Below are 22,520 nucleotides of genomic sequence, written 5' to 3'. Positions count from 1 at the left end.
TTTTTTTACTGAAATTATTATTCATTTGGTTGATAGCAACTTTATTTCTTTTTTATGAAAGTTCTGTGGAGAATGAAATTAATATTTTACACTGTATGAGTCCCTGAATTAATGCACTGGACCTTTTCACCTTATGAAGAGAAGAAGCATTGAAAGTGAAAAGAAAGGAAGTAACTACATTTGTCTAACAAAGGATGTTGAGTCTGAAGCATGTAACATACTGTCATTCCCTGGCACAGTTCATCTTTGACCTGAACTATTGTAATTGAGAAATATCTGAAGATTAATATGTATCCATTTTGAACGAGTGTTAATTATACCTAATTTGAATCTTTTGTGGATGCAGTTTAAGCTATTATTTGCCTTGAGGCAGTCATGGGTCTTGAGTGATGGGTGTGTGTGCTTTGTTTTCCTTCAACTCCTGTTTAAATGGTTACAGTTTCTATCATTTAAAAAATAAGTGAGTCAAGAAGTTGAGAGGAACTTTTTACAGTAATGAAACCTTTTCAGCTAATACAGAAAACTTGCTGAATTCTTTCTCAAAGTTGGCTGTACGTGCCTGAAGCAACGTTACAAAAATGTGTAGCAAATCATTTAAAATCAGTGTTGCTTTTAGGTAAGAAAGAGTAAGTGAAACAGAAGTACACAGGAGGTGCCAGCCATTTCCTTTACCTCATTGCTTCGTTGTGCTTATAAACCATAGTGTGCGTGCATCAATAGTCTAAGTAGGCTAAAATAATGAGGAAATAGTGAAAAGAGAATAAATACTTAAGTTTGAAGTAGATCAATATTAAATTTTTCTCTATCTAGTACGCTTTACATTATCTCGAAGTTTGGTTTTAGAAATAAAGGAAAAATGCCAGCAGTTGGCTTGCTTTGCTGTTTATGTCCGTGAACTCATTACTAATCATCTCTGCGGAGGCACCTGTCCTTTTTCTCCGTACACATAGATTCATCATGACAGATTGTAAACCAGTCAGCACTGGTGTATAAAACTAAATCCTAATTTCACTCCTTATTGGGTAGCATTTTCTTTACTGGCTGGCTCATAAAAAAATCCACTGCATAAATATTAATCCCATTGTTTCAAATGAAAATCAATAAAGATCTGATGTGTATTTGTCTAGACCATTAAGGCTTGGCTATGATAAAAATAATCATAGTTCTAACTTAAGTCTGGTATTTGATGGCAAGGTTTTCACTTATCCTTGGATACAACACTGCTTCCCAGATTTATGTTTTGTGAGAGAGTGATGGTCTTTCTCTTGGTGCTTTGAAAAGGAGCAATGAGTTTGTAGAACAGCATATTGAACTGGAAAGGATCAATATTTTGAATGATGTGGGGTTTTTTGTTTGGGAGGTTATTTTTGTTTTGTTGTTTGTTTTTTTTCTTTGTGTGGATTTTTTTCTTGCACTTTTGTGGATATTGTCGTTTAGTGAGGTTTTTTGTTTGTTTCCTTTAGGTTTTGGTTATGCTTTACAGGCTGGAGGGGTTTTTAAATGTCTTGGCTGTAATTGAAACTATAGGATGTTTCTGCTTTTGGACACCTAAAATCAATATTAACCTGTAATTCTTAAGTATACAGCAAGATGTAAATTCCTGAAACTGCTTCGACGTTATTTTTAACTGTAAAGAATATGCAGCTATAGGGAGACGTCCTTCACTTATAAAAAGAATAAGTTTATACTACTTGCATGTAATGAGTTCCTATACATAGATTGTGGCTAGAGTTTGCCATAGAATAACTCTTGCTAGTCCCATGACTTTCTGAAATATTTCAAAATACTACTGATCACTGTATGTTCTTTTAAAACACAGGTGTTAGACCATGTCATCTTGTAATTATAAGCAGATAAGCTCTTTCCCATTTATGGAAATAATAGGAAGTGTTCTTCTTGAGAAAAAGGAGTACCTGCTAGGTGAAAAACTTGTAAAATAAAATAAATTTTAAAAGTTTCACTTCCCGTATTGGAAGAAACTTTCGTATTAGAGTTGAAAGCATATAATTAAATTGCTGGTATACCTGTGCAGGGGAATTAGTAGCATTCATTTTGTCCATAACAATATGCACCGATTCAGGAGTTGAACTATGATAATCAGATAAAAGCACAGAAGACTTCTGTACTTCCCTCAAAATGTGCTGTTTGTTATAGTACCTCTAGTAGCGTTAGTTTGATGTAGGTAGATCTTATATTTTTGAAGCAATTTGCCATATAAACATGTAAATTGCCTTAAGATTTAATATAAAGATAAGCTTTTCCAAATCATCATTTTCCTTTTTTAATAGCTTTTTCCAAAGATGTTTCCTGATGTGTTTCCTCTTTGAATTTGTTCAGTATTAAGTAGAAGCAGTAGAATACTAAACTGTTCTTCCAGTGATGTATTTCCAGGGTGGATTTGTTCTGTCCTATTCTCAGCTTAGGGGAGAACTAGAGTAGGTCCTCACATCTGCCTCAAATTTTTGACCTCACGCTGTATCCTAAGGTGAGAATCCTTTCTCAGTTGCTTATTTTTCCATTCGTAACTTTTGCTCCATTTTTGTAATATTTGAAACCTTGAAAAAGCAAATTGCTGCTGACCAAATCTGTGAATGATCACTTAAAACTCACTCGATGTTATATGAGAAATTGCTCATGTCTCCTTAAATTGATCTTCTTACTTCTTCCACAAGGGTATTCATCATTCTACCAGCAGTTTTTCGTTCAGAGATTTCGCAGACAGGGAGACAGAAAACCTTCCATTAAAATATGTACAGTAAGTTTTAGCTCAGTTAGGCTTTTCTATCTGTTCCTTTAGCAGTGACTGATAAATGTATATTCCAAGTCAAGTTGGACTGATATCCAATTTCAGATGCTCAATTTTGTATTGTAATGTTTTATCATATTGTAACGTTATTTTCTGTCCCTCAGAATTTCTTCAAGTAATTACATAAGCATATAGCTAATAGCATCTGTTCTTCATAATAATTCCACTCCCATGCATTCCTTTTAGTAAGAGAAGTCTAGGAATCAAACATCACTGTGAAATCATACGTGCAAGGGCTTGCGTTTTGTTTTTTAACTGTTAGTTGATTATTTGAGTGCTGTTTGATAACGTATTCAGCGATGACTAGTCTCTGCAGTGTCTGCTTTCTCATGAGACATTTTGAAATAAATAATTGTGAATTTATGTTAGGGGGAACTTACTCTACAGTTGAATACCGGTCCCAAAACATGCCCTTGCTTTCATAGGTCATACTGAAGATCACTGAGAGGCACTATTTGTGCATATTTCAAAGTATGTGCTAGTGGTAACCTAGCTCAGCGGTTCTGATGAATGACTCTATGTAACAAGAAAGTTCTTATAGGAGAAATGTTCTCAGTATTGATTGAATCACCTGATATCTACATTTGAATTAACTGCAGTTGTTTATTCTACATTATCAGCTCCTTAGCCTAAAATTTGTAGGGAAACTGTTATGCAGCTACAGACTGTGCTGAGGAACTTACTATCCTGAAAGAAAGTCTCCCAGCCTCCTCCAGATATTTGTTTCCTGAAGTTACTGCCTTAATTAGCTTGTTGCATCTGCATCCAGGCATAAACTAATTTGTATAATTTATATCCTTTATTTAAAGGCATGTCTCAAAACTACTCTGTACTATCTGTAATTAATAAGTAGTCAGTTTCCCAACCCACTACAGGATTTCATAGGTTGTCCTGCATTGATTGATTTGTTTTCCATAACTACTTGAGTAATCACTGCATCCCTGTGCAAAATCATCTCCTGTATAGTTGTGTACAGACATTATGAAAATTATGCAACTTATTTACATACGTTTAAAACAAATATATTAAAGTAGTAATTGTATTACTTGATTTGAAGCTGTCTTCAGCTTCATTTCTACTTTGTGATATTCTTTGTGCTTTAACATTTCTGCTTTTGAAAAGATGAGTTTTCTCTCCCAAGATGCGATCGATCTGCTTTCGATTGGTAGTGACACAGATCACAGTAAACGATGTCACATAGTCTAGATTTTATGCAGTTTTACATGATGAAATTATTTTGAGCACTGGAAGAAGAATTCCCAAAAACTTTGTAAATATCTACCTAGTGTCTTGTCTTTGGCCAGTTAAATGTTACCTGTTGCAATATAGGGATAAGGAAAGATGATTGACTTTTATTTTTTTTTAATATATAAATGTCTTTTTTTTATTATTGTTATTACTTGATGGAGAATGACTCTGAATGCAATTATGTATTTTAACTAATACAGTCTGGTGCTTGATTTCTGCATTCCTTGCTCCTTTTCTAGATCCTGGAGTCTCTGTGGATAGTGATGAGTCGGAATGTGAGCCTCTTGTTCACTACAGTTACAACGTTGGTGACAATCCTTTTCCATAGTGGGACAGCTCTTCTCAATTTTGTGCTTTCAGTGGTAAGTAGTTTGCTATGTGTTTATATATGATTGGTTTTACTGAAGGAACCTAGTTGCACATATTGTAACATTGAAAATCAAACCTAAAGCATTGAAAACATTCTCTAATGTTAACAAATTGAGATGTTGCAACCTTCAAATCAGTTATCTGGGGGACATCCTAGGCAAAGGAGCCCTAAATCCACACTATAATTTCCATGTTGAGGAGCTGGCAGTCTTCTCATCATTCTATTCATTGAAAGCTCTTTGTTTCTGGCCATGTAGATATTGAGCTGTAACTTGTGATACCCAAAATAACTGCTGAAATCTTATGGCGTATTCTTGTAAGCATATCCTTAAACAAACTAATGCCTTTAAAAGAGGGAAAAAATATGTTAAATGGAACTTTGCTGAAAGCTTATGAGCATCTTGATCTCAGACAGTGTGTGATATTAAGAACTGTGACCTATGACTTACTCCTGTTTTAACTAAATAAAAACAGATCTTGGAGGCTTCACTGAAGTCCATGTCTTAGTTACTAGTTCAGCACTGAAAAACATTTCTTAGAAAAATAGATGTTTTGCCAATTTAACTTCACTACTCCTATTGATGCTTGTTCAGGAAAGCAGACCTTTCTAGACAAAGTTGTAAAATCAAAGTAATGTTTAATGATATTTCAGGGTGGTTGTGTGAGTTCTCTTCAATATTAAAGAAAGAACAAATAGCAGCAAGACTTAATTTAATGACTGCCTGAAACTGAAGAGAATCACTGTTGTTGCTTTCTAATTACCTTTTCTTTAGTTAGTGAGGAAGACAGCAAGATTCCATGGCAGTGTTTCATTTCTTCCTTAATTTACAGCTTCACCTGTGGTGACGCATTGGAAACAGTATCTGAGACAAAGGACAAATTCAAATTGCGCATCATCTTAATGCAGTCATTGCTCAGACACAAGATTTAACTTTAGCCGTCCAGTGATTTATATCAGATTCATTATATGCTGCTCTTTTAAAGACTGGATGCCCTAAAGGCTACTCAGTTTCCTCTACTTGTGTTGTGGGCTGAATCTGAATAACAGTCCCTTTCGGATTTCTGAAATTTACGAGACAACATATTCTGTAGAATAAGCTTCATTTTATGAGCTTATTAGGAAATAAACATACAATCCTCTATGTATAGACTACACTTAACACGTGATTTCACTCATTCTTCGCTTTAACCCATGAGGTTTCTAATTCACAAATTTTCAGCTTCGTAAATTGCAACTTAAAACTGAAATCTACAGTAGCTAGTAACACGTCTGTGAACAATATAGTTATCTAACCAGCAGTGAGTGGTCATCCTTCCTCCTCTGTCATGGTGCAGGTGTCCCCTCTGGTGTTGCACCAGGAAGGATGAAGGCCTTAGCAGTCCAGCTGCTGTTGGTTCTGCTTCCAAAACCTTTTGTCTCAGCCGATGTATTGTACCTTCTAGTTTGGAAGTTTGGTCAATTTCTATGAGTTAGCTGTTTCTGAGGAAACTGTCAGGCAGCAGTGTGTGAGAATAATGGCTGAGGAGACAGCAAGCTGCAGATGATAATAGTGACTGTTAGCTCTTCCTGGCCATCATCCCTGCCAGCGTGCAACTTTGACCTTGACCCAGCTGCTCTACTCTCTGTGAACATCAGGCGTTAGCATGAGCTGTGTGTTAGCCAAACTCTCAGCCGGACTTGAGTGAACAAGCACAACTTACTTAAAACTTTTTGTATAGAGCTATATCCATCCAAGTATGTCAGTCCTACACTCTTGGATTTGGATTTTCTTTATTTTAACTGTACAGAACGTGTCAGGGTATAAAGGAATCATTGAATCACGGAACATCCTGTATTGGAAGGGTCTCACAAGGATCATCGAATCCAAGTCCTGACTCCGCACAGGACCACCCAGAAGTCAAACCCTATGTCTGAGAGTGCTGTCAAAATGCTCCTTGAACTCCAGCAGGTTGGGACCATGACCATTGCCCTGGAGAACCTGTTCTAGTGTATGACCACCCTCTGGTGAAGAACCTTTTCCTAACCCCCATCATGGCTCTCCTCTGACACAGCTACCATGCTGTCCCCTCAAGTGCTGTTGCTGTCACTGGAGAGAAGAGATCAGTTGTGCCCCTCTGCTTTGTGAGAATTTAGCTGACAAAGTTTTTCTGGCTTTAAAGTACATCTTAGTGTAATTTAATTTAACTGTTTTGGAGTCTCTGAATTAAGAATACATCTTCTTTCAAAACATTCAGTACAAAGCAGCTTATATGTGTTGCTTATCCATCTACAATCCAGTGGGACTGCTTTCAGATTCTTAACAGACATTTGAAAACTGAACATTCTTTATAGGAATGCCACTTATTATTTCACTTCTGTTTTGAGTTCAAATTCCTATCTGCACACATGGGTATATTGTCATAGAATGCCTTAGGTTGGAAGGGACCTTTAAGATCTTCTAGTTCCAACCCCCTGCTATAAGCAGGGGCACGTCCCTGTCGAACAGGGAGAGAGCATCCACAATGTCTCTAAGCAGCCTGCTCCAATGTCTTGCCACCCATGCAGTAAAGAAATTTGTCCTAATATCTAGACTAAATTTACCTTCTCCAACAGCTTGTGTTGAGGGGCCCAGACCTGGATGCAGTTCTCCAGGTGGGGTCTCACAAAAGAGAGTAGAGGGGCCAAATCACCTTCTTGTGATACAGTCCAGGATATGGTTGGCCTTCTGGGCTGCAGGCGCACACTAATGGCTCATACTGAGTCTTTCATCAGCCAGTACCCCCAAGTCCTCCTCAGGGCTGCTCTCAAGCCATTTGCTGCCCAACTTGTATTTGTGCTTGGTATTGTCCCGATAGCTGTGCAGAACCTTGTACCTGGCCTTGTTGAACTTCATGAAGCTGGCTTGGGTCCATCTGTCAAGTCTGTCTGGGTATCTGGATGGCATCCCTTCTCTCTAGTGTGTCAACTTCACCACTCAGTTTGGTGTCATCTGCGAATTTGCTGAGGGTGCACTTGATCCTACTGTCCATGTTGCCTACAAAGATGTTAAACCAGTCCCAGCACTGATCTCTAAGGGATGCCACTCATCACTAGTCTCCACTTGGACACTGAGCTGTTGACTGCAACTCTCAGAGTGTGACCATCCGTCTGGTTCCTTACCCAGCAGGTGATCCATCTATCAAATCCATTTTTCTCCAATTTGATGACCAGGATGTCTTGTGGGACAGCATCAGACACTTTGTACAAGTCCATGTAGATTACTTCTATCTGCTGACACTGTAACTCCACCGTAAAAGGCCACAAAGTTTGTCAGGCAGTATTTGCTATGGGTGAAACCATGTTGGTTACTACCAATTGCAGATGGTAGTAACTGCCCCTCTCCCCCAATCAGGAACTGCAAGGGATCTTAAGAGATCATCAAGTCCAACCATCCTGCTAAAGCAGATACCCTACAATAGGTTGTGCAGGTGGATGTCCAGACTCGTCTTGAATGTCTCCATAGAAGGAGGCTCAACAACTTCTCTGGGAAACCTGTTCCAGTATTGTCACCCTTACTGTAAAGAAGTTCTTCTGCATGTTAGTATGGAACTTCCTGTGTCAAGTTTTATGCTATTACTCCTTGTCCTATTGCTGCACACCACTGAAAAGAGCCATTTGCCTCCCACTCCCCTTTAGATATTTATAAACATTTATCAGATTCCCTCTCAGTCATCTTTTCCCCAGGATGAACAGGCCTAGGTTACTCAGCCTTTCCTCATATGGGAGATGCTCCAGGTCTTTAATCATCTTTGTGGCCCTCCACTGGACTCCTAGGAGGTATGTCTTTTTTGATCTGGGGAGCCCAGAACTGGACACAGTAGTGTGAATGTGGCCTCACCAGGGCAGAGTAGAGGATGAGGGTCACCTCCCTCAACTAGCTAGTCATGCTCCTTTTAATGCAGCCAAAAAACCTCATCTTTATTTTCCATGTGACAGGCATGGAAAGAGGTGAGACTGACTGGCCTGTAGTTCCCTGGATCTTTTTTTTTCCCATTTGAAAAAGGGTTTGTGTTTTTACTTTTCCAGTCCATGGGAACTTTACCAGCCTGTCATGACCTTTCACATTTGTTGGATAGCAGATTAGCAACTTCATCCACCAGTTCCCCCAGAACCTTGTAGATGGATTTCGTCTTTCTTGGACCTTTCTTCCCTCCAGGGCTTTATTTCATGTCACCCTGCCAAGCAGGTCCCTGAAGAGTTCTAAGTCTGGTCTCCTGAACTCCACAGTAGCAAGCTTGCTATGTACTCTCTTTGACATCTTAAGGATTTTGAACTCCACCATTTTGTGGTCACTGCAGCCAAGGCTGCCCTCGAGCTTCACGCTGCTTACCAGCTACTCCTCGTCGGTGAGGGCAAGGTCCAGCATGGCACCTTTTCCTGTGGGTTCCTGTAGTGCTTGGAAGAGGAAGTTACTGTCAGCACATTCCATGAACCTCTTTGATTGCTGGTTAACCACCTCAGTATCTGTTGGAAGGACGAAGTCTCGCATGAAGACCATGTTTTGGGAACATGAAGCTGCTCCTATCTGTTTATAGAGAGCCTTATCCACTCAGTCTTCCTGACTGGGGAACCTCCAGCAGACCCCCACTATGATGTCTCCTTCCCTTTAACCGTAACCCACAGACTCTCTGTCAGCTCCTCATCCATCTTTGGGTGGAGCTCTGTGGACTCCAGCTGGTCATTGATGTACAGGACAGCACCCTCCTCCCTTTCCCTCCCGCTTGTCTTTCCTTAAGAGTTTGTACTCATTCCAGTTATGAGAGCCATCCCACCATGTCTCAGTGATGCCAGTGACATCATAGCCCTGTAGGCATACCCACGCCTGTAAATCTTCTTGCTTGTACCCCATACTTACGCATTATTGTACAGGCATTTGAGTTGAATTCCTGTTGAGGCTGATTTACCGATTGGAGTTTCCTTATTCTGCGCTTTAGGTGCTATCTTCTAGGCTTGTAATCCAACTTCAGGCCTAGGGCATCTGTTACCGACACTAACCTTGAAGTAGAATGGGTGAGGATCCCCTTCCCTGGCAACTCTGGTTTAAAGCCTTCCTGAATAAACTGAAAAGCTTGTTGTAGAGGATGGCCATCCCCTGAAAGATTAACCTCATCCATCCCCAGAAGACTATATATTTCTAAAAGCTAGCTCCATGGCATAATTAGCCAAAGCCCTGGTGTGTGTGTGTGTGTGTGTGTGTATGTATATACGCATGTGGCTGGGTGTATGAAAACTGTTAAAGATTGGAAGAGGAATAACTCCTTTTGGCAGACAGCTGTTTGCATTCCTGCAGGGAATACACAAATTTCTGATGCTTCTTCTCAACAACAAAAAAAGAAGTCTTTGGACAGAAAACTGAGTGTGAAAGACAATGAAAGAAATACTTCCCAAGTCTCTGGAGGCAGTGCAGAAGCAATTACATCGTGTGTTTCTTGATACATGTGGAAATGCTGAATTACCATTTTCACCGTACACTGTTTGCCGATGTAGTCTCATTGAATTCAATTTATTCACCCTCAGATCATAGTATTTGAAGTTCCAGTATTTGGGGGCTATAGGATAAAAAGCAACAGTGTGATGTGTCAATTATCAATGGAAAGAGCTTATTATTTTATCTTCTGTGACTTCTTTCTTGGAGTCATCAGCAAGATCTCGAATTTCTGGTTAGAAAATTTAGGCAATGTCTAAAATATTAGATACCCTGTCAAACAGATCTGAAAATTTTCAAATGCCTGTAGAGATAGAGGAGGTACATACAATTTTACTGCTGAATGTTCTATTGAAGCTGTTTAAGAAAAGTCAGCAAGCTGCTTATGTTAAATTATATTCTGTGGCTGCTCCTTCTTGTCATTTCTGTACTTCTGTGCTAAAGCAAATACATTTATTTACCATAAACTAACTGATTTAAAATTAATTTTATTTTGTATGGTTCTTTTACATGCGTCTTGTCTTAAAAAGATTTGAGTTAGGTTTCCTATCTTTTCATGGCTTTTACTTTGCTTTAACACTATTTTATTCTACTGCTGTTCATCCCAGATGCCTTCTTTGGGTTGTGCAGTTGAAGTGGGTGTGTCTATATTGGCGATCCATTGCTCCTTAAGGAAGCAGGTTTCTTTTGTGGACACTAGGAAAGAATAACTTACTTTTCCTGTCAGAATTGGTGCTGTGCTTGTTGACACTTTAACTGATCTCTAGCTCTTGTTCATTGCCTGCCTTAAATTAGGTTTTCTTCTCACATCATAGATAATCAAGCTTTGTCTGATTGCTGCTGTTAGTTTCCTCATTCCCTGAATGCACTAAGCCACTCAAGGGATAGCATTCTAAGAATTTAACTGTAGCTGTACTAATAAAACAAGATTTAATGGAGCCATTTTTCAGCGTACTTTTTGTGAGTGTCAAGATGAGAGGATATTGTTCATAAAGAAATACACGGCTTTTTCTGTTGCAGGTTTCACTGCAATGAGGATCTGCAGCCAGGTCTCACCTGAAGGAAGACTAAACAATATCTGAGTGCCTGTTTCAGGATAGGGAGTTTTGTAGCTATATAAGAAAACATTGTAGTAGCTCAGGAGAAATGGCAGGTCTTACCAAAGAGAAAACAACCATGTTTACAGCTTTACTGAGAACGCTAAAACGTGTTTCAGGTTTTAGGTTTTACTTGAAGTTGTAAGAAAATGTAGCTGATGTTGTTACTGGTGATCGGTTATTTCCCACTAAATCAGGGCCTGATTAGTTTGTTTTTTATGATCTCAAAATGAATATTAACAGTATGCTGATGAAATGGGCTGAAATAATGACTTGTTTTAGTTGATAGATTGATTTATCATCAAGACCAAAGTTAAACACTTGGGAAGATGGAGTACGGTCCCTGTCTGTATATGATGTTCTGGAAAGGGGTCATATTGGGTGAACAGTTGAATGCGACTTCCAAGTTAAAAGTTGTGGTGAGGGGAAAAACAGTAACATTCTACTGAGTAGAAATGAATTAGGAACAGAGATGATAAATGGATGGATTTGTTGAGGCTAGTAACTTAACACTGCATGTTATACTGCATGTTTGCATTTCTTTTTTATTGAACGTGTTCAAAGAGAATGCAGAAAAAAGTGTATGAAATGTTTGCAAACAGAACAAAATGTTGAAAGTTAAGAGAATTCTGTAGGTCAGACAATTTGGTTTATGAGAAGATTAGGATGTTATTTATTCCACCGTACTGGCAGGCTGAAAATAAGAAAAGTGAGAGGTTTTTTTTTTAATTTTGGGAAGACAGACAAAAGAAGTAAGGCATGTGGATAAAGCAAATATAAGCCGTACTTTACCGGTGGCATACAGTAAAATGAATTTTCTTTGTTTGAGGTTTTCTATTTCAAGCTGGTTATATTTTTGTGTTCTTTAGCTGAAGAAGTTGCTGAGCCCACTGACTGGAAAATAAGTAAAACATAGTGAACTGCAAGATACCAGGAACTAATATGATTTCATGGTATAGTTTGGTCTTTCAACTGAAATGGTACAACTGCCATGGCTTCTGATGAAATTAATCTTCAAACTCATTGGAGGGGATTCTCAGCCTAATAAAAACTGTAAATGTTCTATTTATGTTTTTTTGGTTAATTTATATCCCATAACCAGCCACACAGTAACTCCCCAAACAACTCAGTTTATTTGGCTTTGTTTGTTTTTAAGAATGGGTGTTACTATTTAGTAATATTCTGATCTGTTAAATAGGTCTCTGCTGGAAAAACAAAAACAATATATATTGTTGATCAACATAGATCAACATCTGGTTGTTTGATCTAGACTTTGTGAAGAGGATGAAAAGGGCTAAAAGACGTTTGCTGTTTAGTCAAGTCCTTTGTGGAGCAGAGGTGGAATTACTCTTCTAACTCTTAGTGTTCCAAGCTTGTGGAATAGTAGTTTGTACCTTCTCAATCAAGTTCAGTGATCTGAAAAATACCTACATATTGTAGTTCTTAAAGTATTTATTGTCTTTCAATTTATAACTCCTGTTTGTTTTTCAGGTGATTTTCCTGACCACGCTGTTCTACCTATTGAGTTCTAGTGATGAGTACTACAAGCCAGTGAAGTGGGTGATAAGCCTGACGCCTCTGTCTCAACCAGGTCCTTCCTCAAATATAGTTGGCCAATCTGTGGAGGAAGCAATAAGGTATGCTACTGATCTGTTGCCCTTTCTCGATAATTCTTTAAGGAAAAAAAAAGTGTTCAACTGCAAATACTTAGTGCTTACAGCAGCTCATTTTTCAAAGACACAAGTTACAGATCTCCTCTTTTCAAGAATCTAGCATTGATCATTTTTCCCACTTTGATTGTTAAGAGCAGTTTGATTGGATTTACCAGAAACAAAAATATAGAGGTTGATGCTGTAGTGAATGCTAGTATTTTATAAAGCAAACTAATCCACTCATCACAGTCCAGACTCATCTGTGAGCATGGTGGCAGCAGCTATGATGGTGTTAACAGCTCGTGTAGCTCTCTGTAAGCAGACTCGTGCCGTAAAACAGTTGAAATAGAGGACTTGGCATCAGCGCTCATTTTGGTGTTAGTTTACTTGCAACTATTTTTAGTCTAATCTTGAGAACTAAGTACCCACTTGCAGCTGGACTGTGTTAGATTGGCTCCTGGTGTGCATTTTCCAGTTCAGTTTTGTCTGATAGGAGCCTAGTTCATAATTTCCTCAAGACTTCTCTACTGTGCCTATTGAAGTACAATAAAGTGGAAAAGTGGGGAGCATTATCCTTATCTCACTGGAAACACTATTTTGCTGTACCTGTGGAGTGCACCCACACTGTTTCATGCTTAGTTATCCTTCTTACGTTACTACCATTCTAAATTACTACAAAGTACTGAAGAAATATTTTTTGTGTTTAGTATTTTGCAGGGAGGTTTTACAAGAAAGCAATTTTTGAGTTGGTACAGTAGTCTTCACCTGATAACAGTGTGAAATTCTAACATTAGTAGCATAAATACTTTATGTAAATCCATTTATTATATCATAGCTCCATTTTTCAAAACATTGATAGACTGGACAAAGCCAACAGCCTCTGTCTTAAGTTCTATACAGCTATCTCTTACAGTGTTATATATACAAAACATGAATAGACTTTAAACCATTGATGTATTAAACTCACTGCCTCATGTTGTGCCAGAGTAAGTTTAGATTGGATATGAGGGAAAACTTCTTTACAGAAAGGGTTGTTAAGCACTGGAATAGGCTCCCAGGGAGGTGATGGAGTCACCATCCCTAGATGTGTTTAAAAACCGTTTGGAGGTGGTGCTCAGGGATATGATTTAGTGGAGGGTTGTTAGAGTTAGTGTAGTATGGTTAGGTTGTGGTTGGACTAGATGATCTTTAAGGCCTTTTCCAATCTGAGCAATACTATGATTTTATGTACCACACAAATGAATGTTGTTTTTTGTTACTGAAATTAAGCTATTTCCAGGTATGCTGTGCAATTAGAAGGTTGGATCATGTAAGATGCTGAACAGTGATAGTGCTGTGGCAGTTTGAAATGAAGGAGCAGCGTAGGTATGAGGACTGCTCCGAAAGCAATGCCTCCTATTTTATGATGTTGGCCCACGATGTCAAAGGCAGATGTTGGTGATATGCCAGTAGAGGTTGAACATTCCCACCAATATTCCATTATATTTTGTTGCTGTGTGACAGATGGCAGCAGAGGGGCAGTCTGACAGAATAGCATCTGACATGGAAGTGTATATGAAGCAAAGGTGTGTCACTGAATTCCTCCATGTAGAAAAAATTGTGCCCATTGACATTCATCAACGCTTGCTGGACGTTGATGAAAACCATAAAGTGAACATGAGCATAGTGAGATGGTGAGTGGAGTGTTTCAGCAGTGGTGACAGTGACAGGAAAGACAAGCTGTATTCCAGATGGCCGTGCAGATTTTTATGAGCATGGTATGCAGGCTTTTGTTCGTCACTCGCAAAAATGCACTGGTGACTGTGTTGAAAAATAGTGTTTTGTAGCTGAGAATTTGCTCTAGCAAATACTGTTGCTGTGCACTTTATCATAGTTTCCATGGAAATAAATAGGAGGCATTACTTTTGGAGAGACCTCCATGGAAAAAAACAAATAACAATTCTGCCAAAAAATTATTAGCCATTCTCTTGAGAAACTGCTGTTGAGTTTTCATTGATCATGTGGTTAACATCTCTGTTTTTCTGAAAGGTGTTGGCAGATTTATAAGCTGAAACTTCCTTGTCTCACAAATTGTTCTTTTTACTGCGTCCCTGGGTGGATGGGAACAGTGTCAAAAAATAGATTGTAACTTCCCTAGGCAAGGGTATTCTGCAAAAAAGATTGTATTAAAGGGGATTTAAGGTTATGGGTCTGTTACACAGATGACCAAAGATATTTGTCAGTGCTAAGAATTGGTGGAAAGAAAAAAAAGATGTTAGAGAAGCAGAAAGAAAAAGAGCAGGGAAGAGTGTACATCAGTAATTGATGATGTGATGGGAGGTAAGGTCTGCAGAATGAGGGTTATGAAACTACTTTTTGTATATTTTTATTTTTAAAAAACTGAGAGAGTGCTAAGTCTGTGCATTCATTAACATAGCTTGAATCAGTCTCTCATATTTTTTCATTTGGAGTGGGCTGTGCTTGATACCATATATGAATTATTTAAAGAGCTTCTGAGAATTTTTGTTTTTCATCTTTTTTGCTTAGTTTTACCAAATTATTTTTCATAATTCTTCTGGATTAGCTAGTATTATACTCAATACTTAATGTTATTTTCAGTATGTGGATGAAGGTTGTACCCAGCGATTTTCTGTGTTGATTGCATGCAGAATTTAAAATTACAGAGCCAGATTCGTTCTCCAAAACTCTCAAGTCCTTTTTGCAGGACTGATTTATTTGCCACGTGAAAAACAGTTGCCACTGGAGGTCTTTTCTTTTGTTAGAATGTAGCAGCTATCCTTTCTTAGTTTTTAAGATTAGTTGTTGGTAGAGGTGTGGGATCTTAATGGCTTATTCAACTCATGTAGAAAAGGCATACAGACGTGTATGTAATGCTTGGTGGTAGGTTGGGAACAAGAGGCTGCATTTGTATTATGAATTACCAAACTTGAAACCTTTGTAGTTGCTTTCTTCATTAGGCTCTGATAACATTACACAAATGTGAATACAGTCTCAAAATACTTGTGTGTTTGATCTGATCTTCCTATATTTTTAGTCAAAAGTCATCAACTCTTCAGCTCCAACGCTATCCAACAGGACATAGCACGCACAGAGCTAGAAGTGCATGTAACTAGACCACTGTGGGGGAGCTGGGATACTCCTAGAAATTCTGTTGCTTTTGTGTCCTTTCCTATCTGTCTCCAATCTAAGGTTAGGGAATAGCTGGGCGATCAGGAAATAATTTCTGTAGCTTGAGGCATCACTGAGCTTTGAGTTGTTACCTAACAACAAGCACCTGATCAAACCAAGATCTTTTCCATGGCAATTTGTCTCTTCAGAGTTGCGTTGCAATTTCATCTTAATTAAGAACTTGTAGATTTTAGAACTACTTTTCTAATTCCTTTGGTGATGAATTTGCAAAAACAGTAATAATTGTCTGTTCACACAGACTGTGACTGTGTGATAAGAACAGCTTTCCTGCCTATTTTGAGCCAGATGATGAATCTGACTGTTTCTGTCACAATTCCTCAAGCACTAAATTCCTGTTTGAATAGTGGAAGTGATAGAAGGACAAAAAGATGCATCTCTAAGACTTTTGCAAAAGTTGTGAAGATAGAGAAAGTCTGTGAGATAAAATGCAGAACATTGTTGCAGAGACTCTTAGAAGTCTCCAGTCCAGGCTCCTGCTCAAAGCAACCTCAGTCAAATCAGATTGCTTGAGGACTTGTTCAGTCCGGTTGGAACACCTTCAAGGACAGATTCTCTACATCCTCTCTGGACACCAGTTGTGTGTTTGAGCAACCTCATGGTTACATTTTTTTCCTTTTATTTAGCTGGGAATCTTCATCTGCCATACCAGCATGGGCCTGGTGCCGCTCGTCCTTACGCCACCTCTGAGAAGACTCGAGTTTCATCTTCTCTGCATGCTTCCAGTAGTCAGCTTTAGTCAGCAATCAGGTCCTCTCCTAAGCCTCATCATCTTCACACTGACCGAAAGCATTCCTTCAGCATGCCCTGTATGCCACGTACCCCAGCCTTTCACCATCTGGAAGGTCCTCACATCACATGCATCAATATGTTTCGTGTACTGAGGAGACCAAAAGGAGATGCAGGAGTCCAGGTGCAGTTATGAAAGTATCAAGTAAGAGAGGAGAGTGTATTTTCTGTTCTGTTCGCTATTAGCTGGTTTTGGAAAGAACTCCTAATGAATCGTCTTGAACAGGCCTTAATGCTGCACTCTAGCAGTCCTTCCTACCTGACTTGAAGTCCAGAGGAATGCTGCTTCTCCGGAGGAACAGTTCTCTCTTTTTTCATTGATCTGCTGCTGTTCTTTCTGTGCCTGCGCAGAGAGTGTGACCTTGTCTTCAAGCACCCACTGAGTAGCCTTGTAATCCTCAGGCTGAGACACCCCTGTCTCCAGGACCCAAGGCCTATAGTGACCTTGTGTGGGGCCCTTCTATCTCTCAAACTCAGCTGCTGAAAGGAGGCCAAGTTCATATTTGTCTGCTTTCTTGGGAATCCATGCAGAAGAGATGCTACCTCTTCATGAGGGATAGGGATGGGAAAAGAGGCTATCCTGCAGGCAAGCCTGCAAGTTGTTAATGGATAGCCCAGCTAGTTTGTCTGGAGGCTACACACAGATGATATAGTGATGGACATCTAAATCTTTCAGTGATGTTGCTGTGAGTACATCAAAGGGAACCCTGGCATGCTGGTATTGTGTCATGTCAGCTGTTTTGGACATGGATTCACCTCTATTGCTTTTTTGTCGGGAGCTCAATCCGCTTCCATTGGTTCTTCATCTGGAGATTAATAAACCTCCATAGAGGTTTATTATCCCCTTTCCTGGGGATGGTTTCTCTATCCCATTTTGCTTGCCAGGGACAAAGGCTTCTCCTTGGCGCAAGGACTGCCTTTGTGTCCTGTCTTCAACTTCAGGCATCCACTGGGTAGCCTTCTTATCTTCAGGCTGAGACACCCCTGTCTCCAGGACCCAAGGCCCGTAGTGGCATGTGAGGGAGGCCTCCTGTCACTGTTAGAGCTGCCAAAAGGAAGCCAGATTCCCATCTGTCTGCCTTCTTGGGAATCCATGCAGAAGAGATGCTGCCTCTTCACGAGAGACAGGGATGGGGAAAGAAGCTATCCTGCAGGCAGGCCTGCAGATGTTAATGGATAGCCCAGCTAGTTTGTCTGGAGGCTACACCCAGATGATATAGTGGTGGACACCTAAATCTTTCAGTGATGTTGCTGTGAGTACACCAAAGGGAACCCTGGCATGCTGGTATTGTGTCATGTCAGCTGTTTTGGACATGGATTCACCTCTATTGCTTTTTTGTCTGGAGCTCAATCCGCTTCCATTGGTTCTTCATCTGGAGATTAATAAACCTCCATAGACTTTGCAGCAGTGGTCATAGAGCTGGCTGTTGTTTGAAGGCCTCAGATTTGCGCCAGGGGAGATTTAGGCTTGATGTTAGGAAATACTACCTTTCTGGAAAAAGTGGTCAAGCACTGGAATGGGCTGCCCAGGGAGGTGGTGGAGTCATCGACCCTGGAGGTGTTCAAAGAATGTTTAGAATTTGTGTTGAGGGACATGGTTTAGTGGGTACTGTTGGTGATAGGTGAATGGTTGGACTGTATGATCTTGAAGGTCTTTTCTAACCTTGGTGATTCTGAGATTCTGTGACTCTCTTCTTCATCTTCTTCCTCCACACAGTCCTCTTCAAACTCTTTGGTTCCTTGTTCCCACATAAAAGTAGGCAGCCACTACTCCAAGTCCTCTTGGTTTCAACCATCATTAGCTATTGCCAGGGGCCTGGAAGCTCATGAATGTTGGACCAGCTGTAGGGATGAAGGTGATAAGAGCCCAAAACAGAAGTTGTTTGGTGGAGGTCATTGTGACAGTGACCCCTGTGGGGAAGTCTCTGGACTCTCAGGACGCGCTAGAGACATAACAGCACACCATTGTGGTTAAAGGCCATTAGTCTACTTTATTGTTAAGCACTACTCCATTTATATGTGTTAGCAGAGCATTCTGAAAAAACACTCTTCAGTTGTTCACACAGAAACGTATCCAGTCAGAGCCAGGAGATGTTCTTTGTTCTTCAAAAGGTGTCCTTGATACTGCTTATCTTGCTCTGCAGCAGCTGCTCCAAGCAGCTCCCCCTGCTCCACAGCCGCTGCCCTGAACAGTTTTTTTGGTACGTTCCCACAGACCCCTCTGCATGGCAAGACATAACTGTTGGGAGAGGTGTTTTGCAGATTGAAAGATGCCCTTTGTGTGGAAAGAGGAAGAGGGTTAGAAAGTCTGAGTGCCCAAGTTCGTATTTGTCTGCCTTCTTGGGAATCCATGCAGAAGAGATGCTGCCTCTTCACGAGAGACAGGGATGGGGAAAGAAGCTATCCTGCAGGCAGGCCTGCAAGTTGTTAATGGATAGCCCAGCTAGTTTGTCTGGAGGCTACACCCAGATGATATAGTGGTGGACAGCTAAATCTTTCAGTGATGTTGCTGTGAGTACACCAAAGGGAACCCTGACATGCTGGTATTGTGTCATGTCAGCTGTTTTGGACATGGATTCACCTCTATTGCTTTTTTGTCTGGAGCTCAATCCGCTTCCATTGGTTCTTCATCTGGAGATTAATAAACCTTCATAGAGGTTTATTATCCCCTTTCCTGGGGATGGTTTCTCTATCCCATTTTGCTTGCCAGGGACAAAGGCTTCTCCTTGGGTGCAAGGACTGCCTTTGTGTCCTGTCTTCAACTTCAGGCATCCACTGGGTAGCCTTCTTATCTTCAGGCTGAGGCACCCCTGTCTCCAGGACCCAAGGCCCGTAGTGGCGTGTGAGGGAGGCCTCCTGTCACTGTTAGAGCTGCCAAAAGGAAGCCAGATTCCCATCTGTCTGCCTTCTTGGGAATCCATGCAGAAGAGATGCTGCCTCTTCACGAGAGACAGGGATGGGGAAAGAAGCTATCCTGCAGGCAGGCCTGCAGATGTTAATGGATGGCCTAGCTAATTTGTCTGGAGACTGCACACAGATGATATAGTGGTGGGCACCTGAACCTTTTAATGATGCTGCTGTGAGCACATCAAGGGGAGCCTTGGCATGCTGGTATTGTGTCATGTCAGCTGTTTTGGAGGTGGATTCACCTCTATGGCTTTTTTTGTCTGGAGCTCAATCTACCTCCATTGGTTCTTCATTTGGAGGTGGATACATCTCCATGGACTCCATAGCAGTGGTCACAACACTGGTCATTTATTGAAGGCCATATGTGCTCTTCGTCCTCTTCCTCCACTGTGGGCCTCCTCCATCTCTTTCGTTCCAGCAACCACTTCTCTTCGTTCCCATATAAAAGTGGGGAGTTGCTGCTCCAAGTCCTTTTCGTTCCTTTCATCACTGGCAGTTGTCAGTGGCCTGGAAGCTCAGCAAGTGGTGGGACAGACACAGGGTTTTTATAGGATCAAGAACAAAGGGTGGGATGGTGGTGACTACTGTGACATTAGGAAGACTCTGTGATGTCCACTGTGATGGAGGGAGTGGTGATGGTGGCCTGAAGGATGCCCTTTGTGTGAGGAGAAAGATGGTTGGAGAGGCTGAGGGCCCTTTTCCCAGGATGGCTCCTTAGTGCTATTTGGCTTGCCACAGAAGAAGGCTGCCCATCAGGCACAGGGACAGCCTTCCACCTCTGCTCCTGTGCTCTATCCTGATCCCCCTTCTCAGCCCATGTTTGGGATGCATGTACCACAAGATGGTAGCAACAGTGTTTCTGGAGTGTCTGCCATTACCCTGCTGCCACTGACCCAGCTCCCTGCAAGTGTTGCAGCTCTTTGACAGAAGCTAAAGGGGGATGAAGCACCCAGATGATCCACAGGCAGGAAAGAGAGGCACAGCTGGTCTGTGCAAGGTCTTCCAGCAGTCTGTAAAGGTGCTGCTGAGCCCTTTTTTGCTGTCCCCTTCTCCTACCTATCTCCTTGAAGCATGAAAGTGCCATGTCTTGTGTCCTGAGCCCTGAGGGAGAGGGGAGGGCTGGACCTTCTCTGGGCTGCTGTGCACTGTTTCTGTTGGCAGCACTTTCAGTCAGAGTTAGGAAAATGATTTACTTTAGAAATGTGAGACCCAATAAGACCGGTTTATTGGATTTAGATATTTTTGTTTGCAATGTTTGACAGTGAATTGTGTTGAGGCTTAGAGGAAATAACCTGCACATAACAGATTGTGAGATTTACTTTCCTCAAAAAGCTTCTGTAAAATTTAGTTTGTAAGTCACCCACCTCCCAAGTAAGCAGGAAAATTATGTCCTTCAGACTTCAACCCTGAAAGGAGGTGGTACTTCTGTCTGGACTTTTTTTTTTCTGAATGGATGAAGTAGTAACTCTCCAATTCACAGGTCTCCTAAGTAGTAGCATGCACACCTTTGCCTGAACCATTTTCCTTTCCCTGAGCAGCATGTCGTTCTCTTCCTGAATGCACCATACCCTTCTTCCCTGAAGCTCCCATTCTGCTTGCTCTGGTGGAGATATTGCACATTACTAAGTTGCATGTTGTCACGGCCTCAGTGCAATTTAGTGTGTGCGATACTTTCACATGAGTGCATGCACACGGGTATGGCTGTGGCTTAAAGTTACTGCAGCTTTCAATTTTGGTGGGGCCTAAATTACATTGTAAAATGATCTAAAACCCAGATCAGTGTTTTGAGTGATGTCTTGAAATACTTGTTTGTAGAATTTTGGTTTGTACTACTAGGAAGATGAACACTGTTTTCAATTTGAGAAGGGTTATCATTATTTGCTTCATTTTCTTCATTTGTCATGTACGCTTCAAATTTGATCAGATTTCTCATGGACTACGTAAATTCTCGTAAAATCTCAGGCATTTCTAAAAAAGGAAGTATTTCAGTCTGGAAGTAATCGTGTTCTTAATTGAAATTTACCAAAAAAGCCGAAGGAAGAGCTGATATGAAGATAACCTGTGTACCCGGATAGCTGAAATAGAAGCTTAAAACCATTAAGACTCTATTTCTTAACATCTAGAGTGATCAGAAGCGAGGAGAAAAAAAAAAAAAAGTAACTGTTTAAAAGTACCTGGCTTATTTATCAAGGCAGTAATGATGAAGAAAATGAAATGGTGATACAATTCCCACAGAAAACAATAATCTTCCAGCATGTTATGCTAATGCTTAGTAAAGCTAAAATGTGTTTATTTTACTGCAACATTAATAATGTCTTTCAGAGTAATTTTTCAAAGCCAACTGTTAACTGATTATGTTTTGACTGAATTTCTGCATGCGTTCTGTGTTTCTTAGTAACAGGAGTATCTCTTGCAAAAATCTGTTTTGTCATTAAAAGGATCTTACTGAAATAAGCTCTACTTAACGGTGGGTGTCAGGGGATGAGAATAGATCTAAAAATGATTCTGCTTTAATTAAGTAATTTCCTCATCTAAATCTGTGTGAGTAACAGATTTCTCAAAAAATTGATGGAGGAAAGGAAACCTTCAATTAAGTTACTTGGGGAAAAAAAAAAAAAAAAAAGTGGTATTATCTTTAAATCCAGAAGAGATGCTGTTCTGTTTCTGTATGTTTGTAGAACCAAGCTGACAGTAATTGTAATCTGATTATCCTACTAGGATAGATAGCAGTTTTTATCTGCTGAGAGTTTTGACTCACTCATACCACAATTTTGAATACTCTTAATTATTGTCCTATAAGCAAGAAATAAAAATAAATTACAAGTCTTTTCTTGTATTTCCTTTTTATATGTTCCAAATACTTGTTCTCATCAAGTACAGCTGTCTGTTTGTTACATTTTACATACACACGATTTTAAATAATTATTCAAGGAAAAACACAAAGGAAAAAAATAAAGGAATTGTTTTGCTCCTGCTTAACTGTTACTTGTTTTATTTCCAAAACACATCCAAAACTGTGAAA

The 22,520-nt window shown here is 40.1% G+C and overlaps 1 protein-coding gene across 4 annotated transcripts in view; it reads left to right on the top strand.

Annotated features, from left to right (window-relative positions):
• TMEM245 (transmembrane protein 245) overlaps positions 1-22,520 on the top strand; it is an 83,987-nt gene that overhangs the window by 39,556 nt on the left and 21,911 nt on the right. For 2 of the 4 annotated variants that reach the window (XM_085220530.1, XM_085220531.1), the window contains 2 exons: positions 4,294-4,416; positions 12,456-12,601. In XM_085220530.1, coding sequence (XP_085076656.1) covers positions 4,294-4,416; positions 12,456-12,601 — 269 coding nt within the window. Of the gene's footprint in view, positions 1-4,293; positions 4,417-12,455; positions 12,602-16,428; positions 22,478-22,520 lie in introns of those variants that run through there. The other 2 variants (XR_014882369.1, XM_085220532.1) reach the window with 2 other exon arrangements.

The sequence above is a fragment of the Meleagris gallopavo genome, chromosome 3 (assembly GCF_905368555.1).
Source record: "Meleagris gallopavo chromosome 3, MGAL_WU_HG_1.1, whole genome shotgun sequence".
In the NCBI taxonomy this organism is placed as follows: Eukaryota; Metazoa; Chordata; class Aves; order Galliformes; family Phasianidae; genus Meleagris; species Meleagris gallopavo.
The sequence above is the reverse complement of the archived record's forward strand: the minus strand, read 5'-3'. Positions and strand labels throughout refer to the sequence as shown.